The 20,849-nt window shown below is 40.8% G+C and overlaps 1 protein-coding gene across 2 annotated transcripts in view; it reads right to left on the minus strand.

The window, feature by feature from the left end:
• The window catches only part of LOC112553744, a 78,639-nt gene that overhangs the window by 25,278 nt on the left and 32,512 nt on the right, over positions 1 to 20,849 (minus strand). For both annotated transcript variants that reach the window (XM_025221160.1, XM_025221159.1), the window contains exons 42-79: positions 20,450 to 20,567; positions 19,824 to 20,047; positions 19,492 to 19,629; positions 18,915 to 19,163; positions 17,627 to 17,882; positions 17,286 to 17,500; positions 16,647 to 16,880; positions 15,920 to 16,171; positions 15,473 to 15,607; positions 14,795 to 15,118; positions 14,166 to 14,333; positions 13,905 to 14,015; positions 13,448 to 13,630; positions 13,043 to 13,258; positions 12,421 to 12,702; positions 11,918 to 12,154; positions 11,197 to 11,463; positions 10,883 to 11,062; positions 10,361 to 10,468; positions 9,935 to 10,204; positions 9,580 to 9,789; positions 9,140 to 9,436; positions 8,486 to 8,641; positions 8,027 to 8,209; positions 7,538 to 7,699; positions 7,216 to 7,425; positions 6,907 to 7,089; positions 6,380 to 6,652; positions 5,856 to 5,990; positions 4,916 to 5,272; positions 4,483 to 4,647; positions 3,955 to 4,077; positions 3,221 to 3,392; positions 2,788 to 2,963; positions 2,324 to 2,515; positions 1,757 to 1,978; positions 1,111 to 1,364; positions 505 to 725 (exon numbers count right to left, since the gene is read on the minus strand). In XM_025221160.1, the coding sequence (XP_025076945.1) occupies positions 505 to 725; positions 1,111 to 1,364; positions 1,757 to 1,978; positions 2,324 to 2,515; positions 2,788 to 2,963; positions 3,221 to 3,392; positions 3,955 to 4,077; positions 4,483 to 4,647; positions 4,916 to 5,272; positions 5,856 to 5,990; positions 6,380 to 6,652; positions 6,907 to 7,089; positions 7,216 to 7,425; positions 7,538 to 7,699; positions 8,027 to 8,209; positions 8,486 to 8,641; positions 9,140 to 9,436; positions 9,580 to 9,789; positions 9,935 to 10,204; positions 10,361 to 10,468; positions 10,883 to 11,062; positions 11,197 to 11,463; positions 11,918 to 12,154; positions 12,421 to 12,702; positions 13,043 to 13,258; positions 13,448 to 13,630; positions 13,905 to 14,015; positions 14,166 to 14,333; positions 14,795 to 15,118; positions 15,473 to 15,607; positions 15,920 to 16,171; positions 16,647 to 16,880; positions 17,286 to 17,500; positions 17,627 to 17,882; positions 18,915 to 19,163; positions 19,492 to 19,629; positions 19,824 to 20,047; positions 20,450 to 20,567 (7,858 nt within the window). The remainder of the gene's footprint in view (positions 1 to 504; positions 726 to 1,110; positions 1,365 to 1,756; positions 1,979 to 2,323; positions 2,516 to 2,787; positions 2,964 to 3,220; positions 3,393 to 3,954; positions 4,078 to 4,482; positions 4,648 to 4,915; positions 5,273 to 5,855; positions 5,991 to 6,379; positions 6,653 to 6,906; positions 7,090 to 7,215; positions 7,426 to 7,537; positions 7,700 to 8,026; positions 8,210 to 8,485; positions 8,642 to 9,139; positions 9,437 to 9,579; positions 9,790 to 9,934; positions 10,205 to 10,360; positions 10,469 to 10,882; positions 11,063 to 11,196; positions 11,464 to 11,917; positions 12,155 to 12,420; positions 12,703 to 13,042; positions 13,259 to 13,447; positions 13,631 to 13,904; positions 14,016 to 14,165; positions 14,334 to 14,794; positions 15,119 to 15,472; positions 15,608 to 15,919; positions 16,172 to 16,646; positions 16,881 to 17,285; positions 17,501 to 17,626; positions 17,883 to 18,914; positions 19,164 to 19,491; positions 19,630 to 19,823; positions 20,048 to 20,449; positions 20,568 to 20,849) is intronic.

A 20,849-nucleotide genomic window follows, 5' to 3' on the forward strand; every position in this document is an offset into this window, starting at 1 on the left:
CAGTGGTCTGTGGAAGAATTGGGTTATGAAAAGGAATGAGTTGACATCTTCCTGTGCAAGATCTGCTCACTATTGTTCAAGACAGGCCTGAGTGGTGCACCCTGTCAGCTGCTGTGTCTATCCATTTGCTCCCCTGACTGCCAGTACCAATCAAGGGATGAATGATAGAGTGACTGATTCTCTTGTCAGAGGATAGTAGTTGAATCTAGGTTAAGGACTTCTAGTTTTGCAGCTGACTTCTACGCCCTATTCGTGATTGATGCACTTGCGTTTGCCACCTTTTCATTCCTAAAAGAGAGATGCTTTAGCCATGAACATCATCTACCTTGTGACCAGCCCGTTTCTGTTGTTGCAGTTTCTATACAATGGTAACTGGGGAGGCTACAGTCTTCTTCAAAGCAAGATCTCTGAGCCATGTTTGAAATACCGCATTCTCAGATTTAAAATTCTTAATTCTCAAAAAAGTTTCTGGCACTGCATTTTGACTCTTAAGAATGAACGTACCCAGCAGAACATAAAGGTGCCACAGTGACTTTGGTGAAGGCAAGCACATTACAGTAGTGCCCTCTAGGACAGGGCTCACAGCCATCAGGCCCAGTAACTCCAAGCTGCGTTGAGAAAGTGCCAATAGGACAGGCAATAGGATAAGCTGTGCCATTGGTACAGTAATAACCCACAGGGCACTGGTCATTTCCTGTGAAAGTTGAGTTGTCACTGTAGTCTACCTGTAAAAGCAAAACAATGGAAGGAAAATCTATGGGCTAATCACATGCTGTCTGAAATCACCTAGTTTGATTTTTCAGCATGCATAACTTGCAAGTGTAAACAATAAACTGCAAAATACCACTCAAATAAATACCATCTAAAATCTTAAAGGTTTTAATGCATACTCCAAGAGCTTCAAGAATAAATAAATGCGTAAATGCTTTGCTTGCATGTGCATGTAGGTACGTATGCATAATTCATAATATATGTTAAAAAAAAATCATGGATGAAAATGAGATGAAGAGACGATATTGTGTCTGCATGAGAAGATGAGCTGGTGAACAGATATGTCAGCTTGGTTCTTTTTTTTCTTCCAGGCCAGCACATCCATGCAGTCTCACTTACACCATCTCCAAAGGGAGTGGGAGATGATGCCCCACCAGTGCAGTAGTAGCCTGCCCAGCATTGTGCACTAGGACTCTCCAGGCCAGCTCTGTCACAGAAACTGCCAGCTGTACATGCACTGCAGTTTTCTATTGCAGAATAATACTCCTCTGGACCAAATGTTCCAACAGGACAAGGGAAGGTCTGGGGAGATGATGTACCACTTGGACAGTAGAAGCCTTTTGGACAAGGTACCGGGTTCAGAACTTGATTGCCTACGAAAAATAATGAATATGACCATTAGACACAGTCTGAAACTTATGACATATGCATGACTGTAGAACTACAGCAAACATTTTTATGACAGAAATTGTGGAAGCATAAATATTCTCATATCTTTTGAAACACTTCATTGCAAATTTTATCAGAGCATAATGAAGGATCAAGACAAGAGCATGGCTATGTGCATTAAATTACTTAGAATTAAATTAATTTTCTGCTAAATAATTAAATTTAAACTGCTAAATTATTTAATTTCTTCTGCTAAATAATTCAAACCAAAATTACAAACTGTTTATTATATGCCATTCAAAAATCCAATATTAATTCAGGACATCACGTTATTCTGATAGGTTTAACCAATTTTTAAAAAACCCAGCATGCTCACTTCCATAGGAGTCACAGAAGTATCCAGGTGGACAGACGTCACATTCACTGGCTCCATCACTCAGCTGGAAAGTGCCATTGGGGCAGCGAGTGGGGACAATACTACCCTCCTGGCAGAAATGGCCTTGCCAGCATAGGTACTCAGAGGGTGTGGAAGAATTCTGACCCCCAGGACAGTAATATCCTGCACTACACAGTCCTGTAGGACTAATATTCCCATAACCTGCACAGAGTAACGTGGGAACAAAATGATATATAGGGCAGAGTTTCACATTTTAGACAACAACAAAAAATGTAGCGCTTCCATAATTGGTAAATCAAAAAAGAACATTTTCATAAAAAAGAAAGGAAGTTGTAAAAATCAGATGCTAGAAAGGTTGAGTTACTGTAATATAGCTCATGAATGAAACAATAAACATATCTTTATACAACACTGGACTAAAGATGGCCAGGCTTGGGAATTCCTTATAATTTTGGAATGAACTTTGTCTAAGTTTGGATCAATCTTGTCTCAATATTGGCAGCAATAAAGTAAGCAAAACCCTAGGACACAAGGCAAAAGTTCTACCTTGGCAAAAGTGGCCTGCAGTGCAGTTCTGACAATCCATGAGAGCGCGATTTTTGGTGCTACTTGCAAAAGTACCCGGTGGACATTCAGTGGGTATGGCGCTCCCCTCAGTACAGTAATGACCGGCAGGACATAGATGCTGGTATGGAACGCTGCTGGTGTCATTGCAGAAGTAGCCAGGACTGCATTTACCTTTACCAGCATGAACGAGCCATGAAACACAACCCCAACAATAGATTCATGAGCAGTCACCCTTAATTCATCAGCATGCCTATGTCAAGCACGACCATCTCTTATACAGTGCAAAGTATATATAAAGGTAGACACAATTTTCATCCATGCTAATCTATTAAACATTCACCATTAATGCATCGATATGATTATGTCAACCACAAGACCATGAAAATCTATAGCAAGGTACATGAAGATGGATGAAACTTTCAGCCACACAAATATCAACTCACCAGTAGGTAGAGGAAGACCAGGTGTGGCACAATACTCTCCTGCATTGCATGCCGTGGGTTTGCTCGAGCCCATAGGACAGAAATAGCCAACAGGGCAGATTCCACCAGAGGTCATAAGGAAATTAGGACACACACAGTCCCACACAGGAGTGCAAGTGTCATTTGAGTAAAGGCCACTGGAGGAAAAAATGGGCAGGCAAAATGTCTTGTGCAGAACTGTACAATGTAATCTAAATGGACTATGTTAAACCTTTGAAACTGATAGCAGAAGTAGTTTTTAATGTAGTATTTAGTCAAGAAATATTTGGTGATGTACATCTTGAGATCAGATTCATTAATAGCACATTTTACTTCTTTATTGAATCAAAGATGCATGGCTCAGAAAGTAACATTAGCCACACACACAAAAACACAGAACACATGGAGTTTTTACCTGTTGGTTCCATTGGCAGTAGTCAGAAAACCTGGATCATAAGGTCTGTTGTTTGTAGCCTTTCCAGCACAGAAGAAGCCTGGGTCACACAGACCTGTGGGTTCCACATGTCCTGACCCTGAGCAGTAGTAACCTGGTGTGCAATCTGTGCAGTCTGTGACACTGGCAGCACCTGTTTTAAAAAACTGTCACTGTTACATTTATGTTTTTCTACAGACTTATATCCTATGAAAATCAAGTTTAAAACCAGCTAAGTTTAGCCTGACTGGTAATGTCAATCTGACCTTACAGATTTACATAAACATGATTAACTGTGAAGGTTTTGAGATCTTTCAAGGATGTTGGGAAAAAAAAGTCAAAACACAAAACTCATTGCAAATTCACAGCATTCTGCCTCAATAAAAATCACTTGGAAAACTTCTTTTCTCTTTTTCCAACCCAACACATAGACACAAAAGCTACAAAATCAAACAGTGCCTTATAAGGTTAAGGATGTATAGCCTTGTCAGCCAACTATTTGTGGTTTATACTTAAGGCCTGTCATGTAGAAAGCAGAACTCTCTTTCACTGTCTTATTTTTCGTGAAAGGTCAAATACCCACTCACTGCTGGATAGTTGAAGGATGCTTTCTCATCGCTTGCACCAAATGTCATTGCACTAACCACACAGCCCAAGTGCTATGTACTTTTATGCTTTATATTGGAAAAAGAAGTTCCAGAAACAGTTGTGAGTACCTGTGGTGTTGCCAAAAGTTCCAGATGGACAAGGAAATTCCTGGCCAAATCTGGTGCCCTCTGGACAAAAGTGACCAACAGGACAAACCGCAGGCACCACTGTTCCATTTTCACAGAAGTAACCTGAAGTAACCAGACAAGTGATGCTTGTGGGTTTCCAAATAAGACATCCAAAATATGACAGTATAGTGTTAGAAATTGTACTCTTCTGACTTTATGAGGTTAACTGCATCATGGGTGTCTACACGACAGTAGTTTACTTTGTAAAGTTTCACATCCAGAGAGAAATACCAAGACAATATGTCATTAAAATAACGACAAGTTTTATTCACACAATATAACTAGATTTATTACCATGAACACTGACATAATAATTAATATGTATAGTAAAATAATTTGAAATAGTAAGACTTTCATTCAATTCCTACTAATTTCAAGTGTGGCTGATTATTGCATTAATTCAATTTCCTGCTTCTTTCAATTTCCATTTTTTATTTTTGCTGCTGCACAGAAACATAATTGTCTCACCTGCTGGACAAGCAAAGCATGCTGCTAGTCCTGTGTTTGGCGAGTATTTTCCTGGAGGGCAGACTGATGGGTATGTAGATCCTTCTGGACACTCTGTTCCCTCAGGGCAAAGGCCACCAATACCCAAGAAAGTGTTGTCAGGTCCTGGAGCTGGGGTGTCGACACCTACAGGAATGAAACCAAACTGTACCACTTGTAACTACTTCACATATCATTAACTTTCCCAGGTTACTTAAACAAGTATCAGCCATAAAACCACATCTACTTGGTGGCCAAGCAAGAACCCTAAATGCAATGAATTACAGTATGTAAAGATAGATTTTAAAATACTTCTGTCAGTTTTAGAAAACAATTCCTGCCAATGTTAAATGGAGAACACAGGCACAAAAATTTACCCTAGTTTCTCTTATTAAGACATTAACAACCAACCCACCTGACCAACAGTAATAGCCAGCTTGACAAGGTCCTGCTGGAGCAGTCAAATTTTCTTGGTTGCAGTAGGACCCTCCAGTGCAAAGTGTGCATTCACTAACGTTGGTCAGTTGGTTCCTGGCCCCAAATGTGCCAACTGGACAAGGCACAAAAACCCCAGCAGTGCCTGGGGGACAGTAATAACCCTGGGGGCAAGGGTCTGCTGCTGAGCCAGACACGCAGAAATAACCTTCAGGGCAGCTGTTGCAAGCAGAGGCACCCGTGTGGTTCATGTACGTGGATGGCTGGCATGGCTCAGGCGATGACGACCCAACAACACAGTAATGGCCAACAGGACAGATGTTTCCAGTTGTGCTATCTGCTCCAAATAATGTATTTGTGTGAAACAGACAGCTTTGCTATTAGTACTGCTGAAACAATTTTAATTCCAAACAGACTTTTGCATGAATTTACAAAGGTTTCATAAACCTTTAAGTCAACTAAAATTGGCAATCCCAAGCAGTATTTGAAGATTCTGTGTACTTTCATACTCATGCCTTCAGACCTTCAAATGACTGCCTGAACTTGTATGCTTAATTAAATCCACATAAATTAAGAAATGTACTGGAGTGAAAAGCTTAAAAAAGTTGATATCATGATTGTCCACAGATAGGTAATATTAGAATGTACTGACCTCGTTACTGGTCTAGTAAGAACATTTATGTATATTCCTGATGTAACAGCTATTTTTACCTCTTTTAATGCAACGAGATCTGTCTGGGCTTATACCTTGGTAATGGAAGGGTGTTATTCAGTTGTCTGGTAAATTATATCTTGTATGGATTTGAGGCCATTCATTTAGACAAGATGTTTTATTTTCGCAAACCCTTACACTTTTATGTATTTAAATAGACACATTCAAACATACACATGCCAATAACTCTTCAAAAAGGAAATATTACTTGTAGGATTTGGTACTGCAGCACCTCCAGTACAATAATAGCCTGCACTACACAGTCCACTTGAAGTGTTCAGTCCACTTCCCTGACAGTAGGATCCTGGACTACATGGCAAGCATGCATCACTTGCCATTTTGCCTGGACACAGCAATTGGTAACAGGAACAATTGACAGTCAGAAATTAATGTTCAGTCACTGACATTCAGTTACTATGCTTAGTACACATGAAAACTAGTTCTGGCATTGTCATCTTTTCATCAACATATTTTTCTTTCAGATGTAATCGCTTGTAATAATATATGATAATTATGATGATTTCACTACAGCTATAGATAGCAAGCAGGGTTGAAAGAGAGATCAACAAGTGTATGATATTAGTTTCATTCAAACAGTGTAAAATTGAATGCTGAAGTTAAATCCTCCATTTACCAAAACCAGATCCACAACAGTTGGCATAAGTACAATTATCCTAAAGCTAAGCAAATGATAAAAGCATTAAATAAACCTAGTGTTTAATAATTCCATACCTAGATAAGGTTGGTATGTGCCAGAAGAGCATGGAACAGGTGAAGGGGTGCCTTCTGGACAGTAATGACCCACAGGACACTGGTCACCATAGGCCTTGTTAACAGGTGATGGTTCCGTGGAGCCGAATTTACAGTAGTACCCAGCACTGCAAAGCTGGTTAGGGGAGATAATGCCCTCATTGGGGCAGTAATAGCCAGGATCACATGGTGCACATTCATTGGCAGCTCGGAGGCCTGTCAAGTTGTTATATGTGCCAACAGGACATGAATCACCTGCAAAAAGCAAAGATTCTCATAAGATTTATGCTTTTTTATAGCCAATACCTTAATAAAAATATTATGGTTACACACATTTTGTATCTCTTACTTTGTGTGTAATTCCTTTCCAATGTTTTAGAATAACAGGGTATGTCTTGTCATGACTGTAGGAGAAATGCACCTCCAAATAAACTTGTTTAAGTTCTGCATTATTTCTGCACAGAAGATAATTAAAGGATAATTACAGAAGATAATTAAAGGATAACTACCGGATGGATAACTTCCCTCCAGACAGTATTTTCCTTGTGGACATATGTTTCCAGTTACATTATCTGTTGGGGTGGGGACTGCTGCTCCTCCACTGCAATAGTAGCCAGCAGCACACGGACCTTCTGATTGGTTCTGTCCAGGAGTCATGCAGTACATGCCAAGACGACAGCTGTAACAGTCAGCTGACAACAAACCCCCCAAATTTCAATGCAGTCGTATAGAGTCAAATACTTTCATAATAAAATCAATCACAATGCAAACTTTTCATTAATCCAGATTAATGATACAAAACTTGTGCAAGAACTTACTAGAATCCTGAAAACCAGGGCTTGAACCATAAGATCCTGGAGGGCATGGGTTGCTGTGCTTTTCTCCTGTGCCTGTGGGGCAGAAATAACCAGCTGGGCATTCAGCTGGGACAATGACACCTGTCACATTGCCCAGTTCATATGGATCACAGTACATACGTGAAGGACAAGAGTTACAGCTGCCCTTTCCTGGAAGATCCTGATATGTTCCTGGATAAAGCAAACCAGTGAACAATGAACATCAAAAATGTACAAGAAGACATGAAACAAGAGCTAAATTAATAATTGTTTATAAACTCTGTCAAGATGAAAAGTTTCTCACCCCGTGGGCACATGATTTCTTCATAAGCACCATCTGGGCAATAGAAACCCTGTCTGCAAGTGTACTCAGGAGGTGTGGGAGTGGCCTGACCACCTGGACAGTAGTAACCAGCGCTGCATGGTCCACTGACCTTGACAAGCCCAGTTCCACCACAGTACGAACCTAGAGTGTCCAGGAAGAGGAGATCAAGTTATTGTTGATCACAAGGTGAAGTGTTTGCATATCTTTTTTCATCAACACAGAGTGTTGTTGATCAGTGTCAGACAATTCTGTACTTTTCAAAAATTTCTGAAGTATATATATAGAAATAATGTTCATCCAAAAATCAATACAGCCTAATGCACCTGACTTTCATGACCCAAGTTTTCTTACTTCTTTTCTCTCAGCATACTTGCTCCTACATGCATTCATTTAAGCATACATCAAATATTAGTATTTTGTTTTTTTGTCTCAGTGACATTTGTATCTCCCTAGAGTAAATAAACTTACCTGGGGTGCAATTCCTGCAATCAGTCATGTTTGTATTTCCTGTTGAGTTGGAAAAGGTACCCATAGGACATGGAGTTGGTGTGGCTGAACCTCTTGGGCAGTAGTAACCTGCCCAGCACTCAAAGCCAACTGGATTTGGTACACTCTGACCACTTGGGCAGTAATAACCTTTGTCACACTGGTCTAGAAAAGTAGAAGGAAATACACGAAACAAATGCTGAATAAATGAAAGATATGGAAAGAAGTTTATCATATCGCATAAAAATAAAATCTCTTAATATTAACATCACCCGATAACACTAGTTCAATGTTTGAAAAAGACTACAAGTAAATTTTTTTTCCCCCAAAAAAATGTTTTAAGGATGAACACATCAAAATATCAGTAACCTATTTAACATGAAACAAGGAGGAAGATGTTTTGTTTAAAAGAATATAGATAAATAGCATTAAGGAACTCACCCGTGGGAAGAGCAAGTTCATACTGTGCACAGTACCAGCCAGCATCACAAGCAACAGGTGCCGAGGATCCTTGAGGACAGTATGTCCCAGGCTGGCATCGACCACCTGTGAAGTTGAACTGTGGACATGTGCACACATCCACAGAGCTGAAGTTGCCTGAATAAAGATAGCAAAAGGCTTGTGCATATCTGTGTCTTCATTTGCAAACAGGACCCAAGAAACAATGTTCAGCAAGTAGAGGAACTCAATGAAACTCTCTAATAAATGTGTCTACTTTAGAGAATGAACTAACCACTATATGATTTACAAAATATTAATAGTTGTTTGGGGTTGTACCCGCAAGAACTACCAATAAAAAGTATGGCACATAAACACACAAATAGGTTACATTAAAAGATCAAATGTATATCTATATACACACACATATAACTCCTTTTCTCTCACTCATATATTCCTCTCTCTCTCTTTCACACACACACACCCCCCCACACCCAAAACCCTGTCAAGCATTTTGTTGAGGGCAGATGGGACACACACACACAGAGAGACATGCAGACCAAAGCTGGCATCCAGATGATTCATAATCACAGCAGATGTTCCAGCAGATTAAATTCATGTCCCGAGAAGTGTTAAAGAGTGCATTGCATCACCTACCCACAACCACTGGCTTAGAATGTGTGGCTCCCCCTGTGCAGTACCATCCGCTGCTGCAGTTGCCCTTTGGTTGGGATAGACCTTCTCCTTCACAATAGAGTCCAGGTGGGCACATCAGACAGGCTGTGGCACTGTCTTGGGTAGACAAGGGGTTATAGGTGCCAGCTGGGCATGGGTACTGGGTAGGGTACTGTGTGCCAGGAGGGCAATAATACCCAGGTGTGCAAGGTGTGGAAGTAGAGTTAGTGCCCAAAGCACAAACATATCCACCAAGACAAGTGTCACATGAACTGCGTTCTGTAAGCAAACGATCAATCAAAACACTCCATTAACAATCCAGTGATTAGCAGACAGAATGAATGGGTTGAGTAAACCTTTCAGCTAGGTTGACCAGTTTGAGGCTGATGCCTTAAACCTGACTGCAAGTGATGAATACTCACTGGTTGTAGTAGTGAAGGTGCCTGAGGGGCAACTGATGGGCTGGATGGTACCTCTGGGGCAGTAGAACCCAGCTGGGCACTCTCCTCCTACCCCAGTGTGCTGTGAGGTGTCTGTTGGTGTTGCCGTGTCAACACCATACTCACAATAATAACCAGCAGCACATTCAGCGCTGGGAGCAGATATGCCTGGGGTATTGCAGTAGTGACCCCCTGAAATATGAACACACACACACACACAAAACACAGTTTAAGATTCTTAAAGATGTCTGAGACTTATTCTCTCTCACTTGTGGATTCTTTCTCTTTTCTTCCCCCTCTCTCTCTCTTATGCACACACACACACACAAGAACACACCTGTGCAGAATGTGCAGTGTGCTTCCTCAGAGAGTCCTGTGGTGTTCCCAAATGTTCCCACTGGGCACAGCTGCCAGTCAGCCCCAGTGCCTCTTGGGCAATAGTAACCTTGAGGACAGATGTCTGCATGGTCACGGTTTACACAGTAGTAGCCTTCTGGACAGATGTAGCAGGCAGAAGCCCCTGTGTGATTCATGAAAGTGGCATTTCCACAGGCCGTTGGGGCAGCCGATCCTTCTGTACAGTAGAAGCCTTGTGGACAGATGTTACCTGTTCAAAACGAAATAATTGTCTGTTTTCCTCAAAGGTTACTGAAGAAGTCTTCATACTATTCAATTTTTCTCAGCAAAAAATGCAAAACTAGCAAAATTTTGACTGATTGTAGAAGAACTTTTTTCTGGGAAAACTATGCAAGCCAAATTCAACCTGTCTGGCCATCGGTTGGTGTGGAGATGTTAGCACCCCCAATGCAGAAGTAGCCAGCAGCACACAGTCCTGTTACAATGGTCTGCCCAGGGCTTTGACAGTAGTAACCTGTTGATACAGCATACAAAAAGCAGAAGAAGCTGGGATTTATTTTTTTAATGATATGATATTTTTGGATTGCTTTAGTAAATGAAAGTTTGCCAACAACAGACCTGCATATATAACTGTCATGTATTTTTGCACAAAATCACAACTTGATCAATTTTTCAAAGTTTATCATTTTCAAACCATCTGCTACATTGTTATGTTTAGTGTGCTGTTTCATAATGCTTATTCATCCACAACCATAAAAGTTTTAGATGACAAATTATAACTTGTGTTGCTATGGAACAAGTAAACAAGCTCTGTTACATCTCTACATAGGAATGAATATGTGTGAGTGTATCTCAATGTAATTTTATTACACGAGACCAATTAAAGCATTAAAATAAACTACTGAAGGGTATCTGTGAGAGACGTTACCTGGGCTACAAGCCAGACAGTCACTGACATCACTAGCCCCAGTGGTGTTTCGGAATGTTCCTGAAGGACAAGGCTTTGGTACAGATGTTCCATTTGGACAGTAGTTTCCAGCTGGACACACACTGCCATAAACCTGACCAGTTGGAGCAGGTTCACTTGACCCGGAGAGACAGTAAAAACCTGGAGATGGCAACTGACATTTTAGAAAAGAAGTGCTGCAATGAACATGCATAAATATGTCCAAGTTCATGTCTTTCATCAAGGCAGGCCAGTGGCAGGCCTTGTCTGCTGACGCTAGATGATATCAGACTTACCTGCCCAACACATGGCTGATGGTGCAGTCAGTCCTGTTGTGCTGCAGTAGTGACCAGGCGTGCACAGCTCACACTCGCTGCTGTTCTGTAGACCCAGCCTTTTGCTAAAGGTCTTCACTGGACAGCTAAGCCCCAGTGCACTGCCTTCTGGACAGTAACGTCCTTCAGGGCAGATGTTGCCGGTCATACCATCTACAGGCATGGAGTTGTTGGCACTGTGAGTGCAATAGTACCCAGGTGAGCATGGTCCTGTTGGCTCAGTGCTACCTGGAAAAAAATTGTAAATGGCTGTGATATTTCCCAATTAAAAAAAATACTTGCTTTTGAATATTTCTTCACACACAATATCTCTCATCCTCCCATTCAGTCACACTGCACTCTATCCATAAACTGTTCTTTTAGCCGTATACACTCTCTTATATATTCCAGTGTATGAACAATCATTTAATCAATGTGCTGTTACAGCAAAACATCTGTTTACCTCTATTTTTCTATATGGACAGTATTTCAGTCACATTGTAGTGACTTTCAGTAAAACAAGTTTGTCTCGAAAAAACAAATGATACAAGGGAACAACTCCAGTTTACAAGTATTCACAGCCTCAATTTAAATGCAGTTTTCTGAAAGCAATCACATGTGTAAGCTGTCGAATGGTTGAATGTACATGAAGCTGTAAGATAAACGGCGTGGTGTTGACCATAAAAAAAGAAAAAAAACTCACCTGCAGCACAAAACTTTCCTGGGTCACAAGGTGTGCACTGTGAGGAATCAGTCAGGCCAGTCTTGTTGCTGTAGCTTCCAGAGGGACACAAGTACTGAGATCCGTATTTTGTTGCTTGAGGACAGTAGGAACCAGCAGGGCAAGTTGTTGGTACTGACACTCCTCGGTAACTGCGATAGCGACTGGAGAAATTGCCTGATGTTGATGTATTGACTGCATCAAGGACTTCATAGTCACCTGCAATGTTGTACCGTTCTTGTGTGAACCTAACATAGTAAAACTTAAAAAGTGGTAACCTAAGAGCTCAAATGTGGACGAACTGCTACAGGTTTGTACAATTTTGCTTGAATTCTCGCTTTTGTAATGACAGTGAACATTACCTAGCAGTAGTAAAATCATGGTTATATTTCTTTTACACACACACAAGTGTGCACACGCATAAAATGCACAAGGAAAGAAGCAGTCTCAGGGTGGTAACCATAGGGACAAAAGAAGAAGTTTACCGAATGCTTGGCAGAAGAATCCTGGTGGACACGTTTCACAAAAACTCTGTCCCCAGTGGGCCTGATATGTCCCTGATGGACAACCAGTCTGGTTTGTGCTTCCAGCAAGACAGAAGTGACCTGGACTACAGGCCAGGTCAGGAGGTCGATCTGTGTCCTGTCCTCCTGGACAGAAGTAACCAGCACTGCAAAGGCCGCTTGGTCTGTCCAACCCATACTGACCACAATAGTAGCCAGGTTGGCAAGGCAGGCAGTCGGAGACGTTTCTGGCACCTGTGAAGTCTGTTAGAAAACAAACAGACTGTGAATAAAGCATAAAAACCAGCTTTATTTCATAAAGGAAGACCTGCTGCAGGCCACTTGACACAATATTTATGTAACAGAAAAGGCTAGTCACCTACCCACCCACCATCTCCCCTGTAATGCTTATTTTTCTGATGTTCTGTAACAATATATGTTAAATCTAGATTTTGACAGCTTGCTTGTTAAAATACTAGTGAAAAATGACCCTTGACTTGTTATTAAACAGGGATCAATCCTTGTCTTACAAGTGCTAAATAAATATCCAATTACATAGATAAACATTAATTATTCTTCTAATATTAATAGTCTCAAAACCCACTTGCAAATGATCCTCGGGGACAAAGTTCTTCAGAAAGTGTACCCTGCACACAATAATGTCCTGCCAAGCATGGAATGGCGTTAGGCAAAGTTGCACTGCCGTTGCAGAAGAATCCAGCATGACAGTCACCACTAGGAAGGGCAAGGGCATATGTTCCACAGTACTGACCAGCTGGGCAAGCCAGTGGCCTTGCACTGCCTGCAGGACAGTATGTGCCTAAAAGAAACATAAGTTTCCTTCCATAATTTTGCTCCCATTTTATGCACATTCTGGACTAAGGGTATTAACGTTAAATGAAAAATATGTTAATTTTGTAGGTAAGACATATGTAGGTATGATATTTCCCGTCATTGTCATCACAGCATAACTCATTATAACATGTTGTCTTTGATTCTCAGCTTTTACCTGGTACACAGACGCCACCAGTGTCATTTAGGGAGTAGACTGGACAGGTAAGATTGAAGTCAGAACTGGAGGCATTAACAACAGGTGAGGGTCGGTCAGAAAAAGCACCTCGTGAACAGTACCACCCAGCTGAACAGTCACCTGTGGGTTCTACCAGGCCCTCACCTGCACAGTACTTGCCAGCTGCAAAAAGTGAGATTTGCAATGATCCCAACATGTTTAAAACAATATTTTGAAAATAATGAAGTGAAGGTATGCCACAAGTTGAGAGGTTGTGAGAAAAGATGCAAAATAAGATGTAACTTTAAGCATCAAGTAAAAATAATTGATTGCAAAAATTAAGAGAATTTTGATTTTATGCTTGCTGTGTCTATAGTCCTTTTGTGATAATTTGTGATAATACAGACAAAAATTCTATGCACACATCAGGTAGTATCCTCTAAAATGTAAATTTTACCTGGACAAGGTAAGCAGGAATACAAAGTACTTCCCATAGTGAGGTTGTTATAGGTGCCAGCAGGACAAAGATGTTGATAAGGGTACTTTGTCCCTGCTGGACAGTAGGCTCCTGTTACCAGAAAAAAAAAAATCTCATGCTTCTAAATTTTTCAGATGAACATTAATGGATGAATACAATGAAAAGCAAGTGTGAATATCAATATGTCTCTTCTTTATCAATATGTCTCTCTCCCCCCCCCCCCTACCTACTGTGACATACCTCTTGGACAAGGAGTGTTTGCATATGTAGTGGAGTTTGCTAAGCAGTAGTAGCCGGCCACACATGTAATGCAAGCTGCTTGCTTTGTCAAATCATTGTAAGTACCAGCTTCACAGCCTATAGGGTCACTTGTGCCCTTTGGACAGTAATGTCCAACTGGGCAAAGACCTAGTATGCAGAAAAAACAGAGCCAATTAATGCATGAACAAGAAAATGTTTTTCATAAAGCACCTGCCATCTAATAAATGCAGCATTAACTTTTAGAATCTGTGATCTTGACAAGGGTGTTGCTAGTCTGGTGCACCTGAAATCAACTCTCTACACATCATGCTCTTTTCTTGATATTTGTCAATTTTCATATCAGTTTGTCTTTTTTCATCTGCTAGTAGAACTGGCTAAGGGAGGCTATTCAATTACAAAATGTTGAGCAAAAGGTTTGCGAATTCACATCCTATTATAAATCAATCATTTGCTTGTGTGTGTGTGTTTAAAGATTATTGATTATTAGTAGGCATTAAACATAGTCTAACACATATGAAAATACAAATAGGTGCAAGAGCATTTATGCCACATACAAAATGTGTTAAGTTCATCTACTAAAGAAAACAAATCTTGAACCATTCTCATACCTCCAAGACCTGTGTTGTTGTTGCTAGGAGCAGGTGTATCAACACCTGAATGACAATAGTACCCTGCACTGCACAGCCCACTGACTGCAGTCAGACCTGGGGCACCACAGTAGGATCCTGGGTCACATGGGGTGCATTCTGTCACATCCTGGAGCATCTCCACATTGCTATATGTGCCTCGTGGACAAAGCGTCATGTTAAAGCCAGTGGCGCCACCACACACACGCCCACGTGGGCAAGGGTCTGCATGGTTTTTGTTAACGCAGTAGTAACGTGGAGGACACACCTCGCAGAGGCTGGATTGAGTGTGGTTTACATATGAACCTGAGAAACACAGACACCAAGCATTGTCCCAAGCACATTTGCAATTGATCGTAAGCTCTTCATTCTACATAAGTTACAACAATATTTTTTAAAAAAGGGTAAAGAAAAGACAGCTGAGCAGACAGGATCAGAGGTCTTTAAGTCTTAAAAGGATTATGTAAATCTCCTTCTCCTTGTGCTGCTTGGAGTGGCATCTGTTTACATGGATGGCTGCTTTGCCGTGATATAGTTTTAGTTGCTGGCTTGGGGTAAAACAGCGATCCCCAAACCCCACTGCTTGGAATTACAATCTTCAGGATCTGCAATTTCCTAAACTTGCCACCACACAAAACTGCAGAGAATGCCCCAACCTACCATCTTCACAAGGAAGAGGAGCTGCAGTCCCAGGTGGGCAGTAAGTACCAGCTGGACACATGTTGCCTGTTGTACCATCTGTTGGGGTGGCTGTTGTAGCCCGTCTCTCACAATAATAACCTGTACTACAGTGGCCTGCATGTAAAGACACAAGATAGACTTCAAATCTTTCAATTCAGAGAAGAATGCCATTTTCTTTATGTCATTAGTCCACAACAAAATCAGCATGAAATCACTCAGACATCCATACTCACTGTCTGGTTAATTATTGGAGACTGTTTTTGTTTTTGTTTTTTTTTTACCTTTTCCCAACAGCAAACAAGATCGTGGTCATACAGCCTATAATGATTGAATGAAATTGTGACAGTGACAGGAATATAAATATTACACCTGTACTTCCTCTTCCAGGAAAACCTAAAGCTCATTATTTAAATACATTATTTTTACCTGTGACATTTGTGAGACCATCACTGCTGCAGTAATATCCACCAGGACAGTCAAGACAGTTCAGGTCTGAAGAGCGTCCTGTTTCAGGCAGGTATGTGCCCCTTGGACAAGCCACAGGGCTGCCTGTGCCTAGTGGACAATAGTGACCACTTGGGCAGTAGTCGCCAAAGGTCTGCCCAATGGGATTCATTACAGTGGACTTGAGAGTACAGTAATGACCAGCTGAACAGTTACCTGATGGTGTAACAAGTCCTTGGGAAAACAAAGATGAGAATGCACTGAGCCAGTATCCTTGTTTTATGTGTTTATACATTGATATTTATAATTAATAACAAATGTCACTGATGAAAGGCTCTAAATAACAAGGAGTACATAAACACGATCACGATTCCTTGAGGATTTTGGAACAGGTTGTGTATGTCAGTTCCTATGGTAAGCACTTAGTAACATCCTATGGTAACATAACCATCAATACAAGGCAAATCTTGAAGAACAGCTTAACTATGTCAGGCAGGTGAGACTTTTGCTTCTGTTGTTGCTTCTGTAAGCAAGTAATATCCGTTTCTTTCCTATTCTGTGTTTCTTGAAAGTGTCACATAATGCTGAACTTGTTGCTGGACAGTGTTTTACTATGTTTCTTAATCTAAGTCCAGGCAGTACGACCATCTAGCTTCCACCATGATAAACACAGACAATCCAGCTTACTTCTGAACTTTCAATGACTTACCATCTCCTCCACAGTACTGGCCTGGGGGACAGGCAATACATTCTGTCACATTCTGCAAGCCAAAGGCACTACTGTATGTGCCTCCAGGACACTTGGTGCCCTGGTATGATCCAGCAGGGCAATAGTGACCTGGGAAACATTCATAGCCCGTAACTCCATCATATGGCTGCGAGTTGTTGGCTCCTGATACACAAACATAGCCCGCGTCGCAGATGGCTGTCGGTGCCATAAGACCTGAAACATACGAATATGCTGTATGGTCATAAACTATAAAAGGTATCTACAGCAAAATAATTCAATCTATATTTTGTGTGAATTTTACAAGTAAATTATTATCACTTAGTGATGGAAATTTCACAAATGTACTTGTGTAAGGAGACAATAAATATTGCAAATGAAATTTTTGTATAACATACAAAAGATTATCAAGAGATGACTTGTCACTGTGATAAATCTCCACTCTAAAGGGTTGCATAAAAATACTATCAAGAGATTTATTTCTGTGTATGGTGTATGCTACAACAGATACTATCAAAGTGTTAAGCAGCCTGAAGAGCAATCTGAGCTAACTTCTACAAGATATCTAAATTCATTCTAAAATATGGAGAAGTTAAGTCTTCCTGTAATGTCTGATATTACCTGGTGAGCTACAGAAATGTCCTCCTGTACATGGGTGACAGTCTGAAATCCTCTGCAGCAAGGTAGAGTTGGAAAAGGTGCCTGCTGGACATGGGAAACTGGTCTTGACTCCTGTACCAAGTGGACAGTAGTAGCCAGCTGGACAGTCAGCAGGTACAACAACACCCTCACCAGGCCGCCCAGTTTGTGAAGCCACTTCTACAGGGTCACAGTATCTGAGGAGTAAAAGAACAAATATCATGCAAATGATAAAGGGAGAAAGAAAGTAAAATCTGAAACTAAGCATAAAATACTTTAAGCTAAATTAATAACACTAATAACACTTTTTAAAGCAAGCATACCTTCCAGCCGGGCAGACTTTGCAGAAGCTCTGGCCTTCTTCAGCTTGATAGAAACCAGGATCACAGGTCACAGGCTGGCTTGAACCGTTGGGACAATGGTGGCCTACAGTACAGTTGTACTTAGCAGGAGATGATGTCTCCTGACCAGATGGACAGTAGTAGCCTGATGCACAAAGTCCTGAGACGTTGGTGTTTGCCTCTCCAGCACAGTAGTATCCAGGGGTACATGACAGGCAGCCAGTGATGTTTGTGTTACCTGATCAACAAAGCTTTAGGAAGTTTGAAAACTATTCATGATGATAAGGATGACAGAGATGAGGAAAAAATTAGAACAGCAAAATGATCCTGTTCAGCAGCAGCAGCAGCAGCAAATTTTTCTTTGCATAACAAAATCATAAAAAATACCAGATAAAATAAATAGAAAATGTAAAATAACTGGGTGCACTAGTTTTTTGGAAATTTTATTTTCAATCTGTCAAACCACAAGATGGCAACTAAACCATTCCACTACAATCTCCACTAAAAGCTCCAAACTTAGTATATCTATACAAGTTATATAACAAGTACAATAGACAGTCAGTAATGTTTTATTTAGGTTCTGTCTTTTGTCTTTTCTATGGGTCTACTTCAACTTTAGTTATTTCCTCTTGATCTTTAATTTTTGTTACACTTCTGTTACTGATGTTCTGGGTGATTTTTTTTTAAGCCTGTGTCAAGCCGTTTCCACATCAACCACTAACATTCTCCACAGCATGTTCTTTGGCTGACTTGTTTGAAGTCTTTTACTTTACAGGATTATCTGCATTTCACTGCATATTTAACGCTTTCCGATATGTGTACCAGCCCTTACTGTGACATGCTTTTGCTGCTATTAACATTCCAATGCACGATATGCTTGGAACAATTGGTTGGACAAAGGTGTCTGGCATTTTGGGTGTAATTAATTTATTACTGATTATTAATATTAATAATTATACCTTTTATAATTATTATTTATTTCATTATTACCTATGTGTGAATGAATGCATGTATGTCACATGTGTGTAGCCATTAGGTAAAAACCATGTGCTCCTCCATCAGAAGGAAGTACTATCATCATTCATGATTATTTCAAATCATGAATCACTATCACACGTGTAGCCACAGTTGCTCTGGATGATGTCATAAATAAATATGTTGTTGTTGTTGTTGTTGTTGTTGTTGTTGTTGTTGTTGTTGTTGTTGTTGTTGTTGTTGTTGTTGTTGTTAATTGCATTTTTGAGATAAATAGCAGATAACTTTAACTTGCCTTGAGAACTAGAGAATGTGCCAGCTGGACAAGGTGTTGGTCTTGAGGCTCCCTGCTCACAGTAGTGGCCAGCTGGACATAGACTGTTGGATGGACTTGGTGATGTGTTGCCACCTGAGCAGAAGTAGCCAGCCCTGCATAGACCCTCTGGTGTGAAAAGGCCATCAGTGGAGCAGTACATACCAGGTGTACAGGTGACAGGGTAGGAAGCGCCACTGGGACAGTAGCTGCCTGCCCAGCATTTACCACCTGAACAAATGGCATTGCTGTTTAATTGTTTTTGGTTCACAAGGATTGCCATGACGTCTGTAAACCAAGCACCTATCACTCTGCTTGAGCTTCACTTTGATACTCTCCTAAACAGAAGCCAGTATCTTGCAGTGAATAAGATTCTGGAGGGTTGAGGGAAAGACCCAGACCCTCACAGTAAAGTAGGCAGGACATGCAGGATGAGGGAACAAAGCATTGGCAGCGCTAAAGGCATTCCTGAGACAGTATACCTAACACCATGTAGACACAAGATGTGTTGTCTGTGTAGTATACCTACAAGTATGCAAACCCAAGATGTGTTGCCTACCTGTGTAGTTGGTCCTTGGACAGCTGCAGTCGGGTAGGCTGGAGGCATTGACTGGAGTGAAGGGCTGAGACATAAAGGCAGAACCTGTGCAGTACCATCCTACTGAGCAGTTGCCTGAAGGTGCTGACATTCCATCAACTGACCAGAAGAAGATGAGGAAAAAAACAGAACTCATGTCATCTATGGGTCACTAAAAATAATATCACATGACATTTAGAAACAAAAAATTCAACAAACTTGAAGTAAATAACTTATTCTGCATATAAATAAGTCTTTAAGTCAACTGTTCAAGAAAACCAGCAAAAGAATATTGACAGCAGTGGGGAACACACCTTCACAATATTGCCCTGGTGGGCATGGGAGACAATCCTCAGGACCATCACTGCCACGGGCTGGATTGTAAGATCCCTTATGACAAGGAAATTCATGTGGATCAGTGGTGCCCGCTGGACAGTAGTACCCTGGAGGGCAAGTGGTTTGACTGAAGTCTGTGGTATTTTCCTGGCAGTAGGACCCAGCAGGGCAACTGGTGCAGGAATCCTGCATGGGGCTGTCACTATAAAAACAGGATTTGTAAGCTTTAGCAACCCATGCTTACTCTCTGTTAGGAATCCTAGTAAACATCTCTATTAAGTACTCACATTTACTCAAGTCACAATCCAAACATTTTTTTTCCCATTTCCATGAAATGCACAAGACAGGAATGTGGCAAGCCACCACATCTGTCCAGTTCCAAACTTCTGATGACTATTAACTGGCAGACAAGTACAGCTGATCATCAGCAAGAGCCAGTCAAGGGATGCATAAACCAATAAGTGAATAGATGAACCAACAAGTGAATGGGTGAAATACTTCTACTAAAAGGTTGTGCCAGTCCTATTTCATTTGGACAAAGTATTCAATGAAGCGATTTCTCTGTTCTGGTCAAACATTTACTTTCTTTTTGTGCAGCTCTTACCTGAAAGTACCTGCAGGACAAGGTAGAGGATCCGTTGTACCCTGTGGACAATAATGGCCAACAGGGCAGACTCCTCCATAACCAGTGTGAGACCCTGACGGTGTAGAAGTGTTCACACCTGCAGCACAGGGAACAACAATTTTTAATTCAGCAGGTTTGCTAAGATACAAACCTCCATGTTTTAAGATCCATCTTCATTTCCTATTTTAAAATCATGATGAATTTACAAAATAAAGCTTTGTTTATTAACTGATCCTCTTGTGGTTAACTAAATCTCAATGTTTGTCCTACTACCTCAAAGAAAGCAACATTTATAAAAAAGTGTTTTTGCAGATGGATAAGGTACTAATCAGGGGCAGCAAAGCTACTATATCAGTTTGTGCTTATGTTTTGATATCAA

The sequence above is a fragment of the Pomacea canaliculata genome, linkage group LG13, assembly GCF_003073045.1.
Source record: "Pomacea canaliculata isolate SZHN2017 linkage group LG13, ASM307304v1, whole genome shotgun sequence".
Taxonomy (NCBI): Eukaryota; Metazoa; Mollusca; class Gastropoda; order Architaenioglossa; family Ampullariidae; genus Pomacea; species Pomacea canaliculata.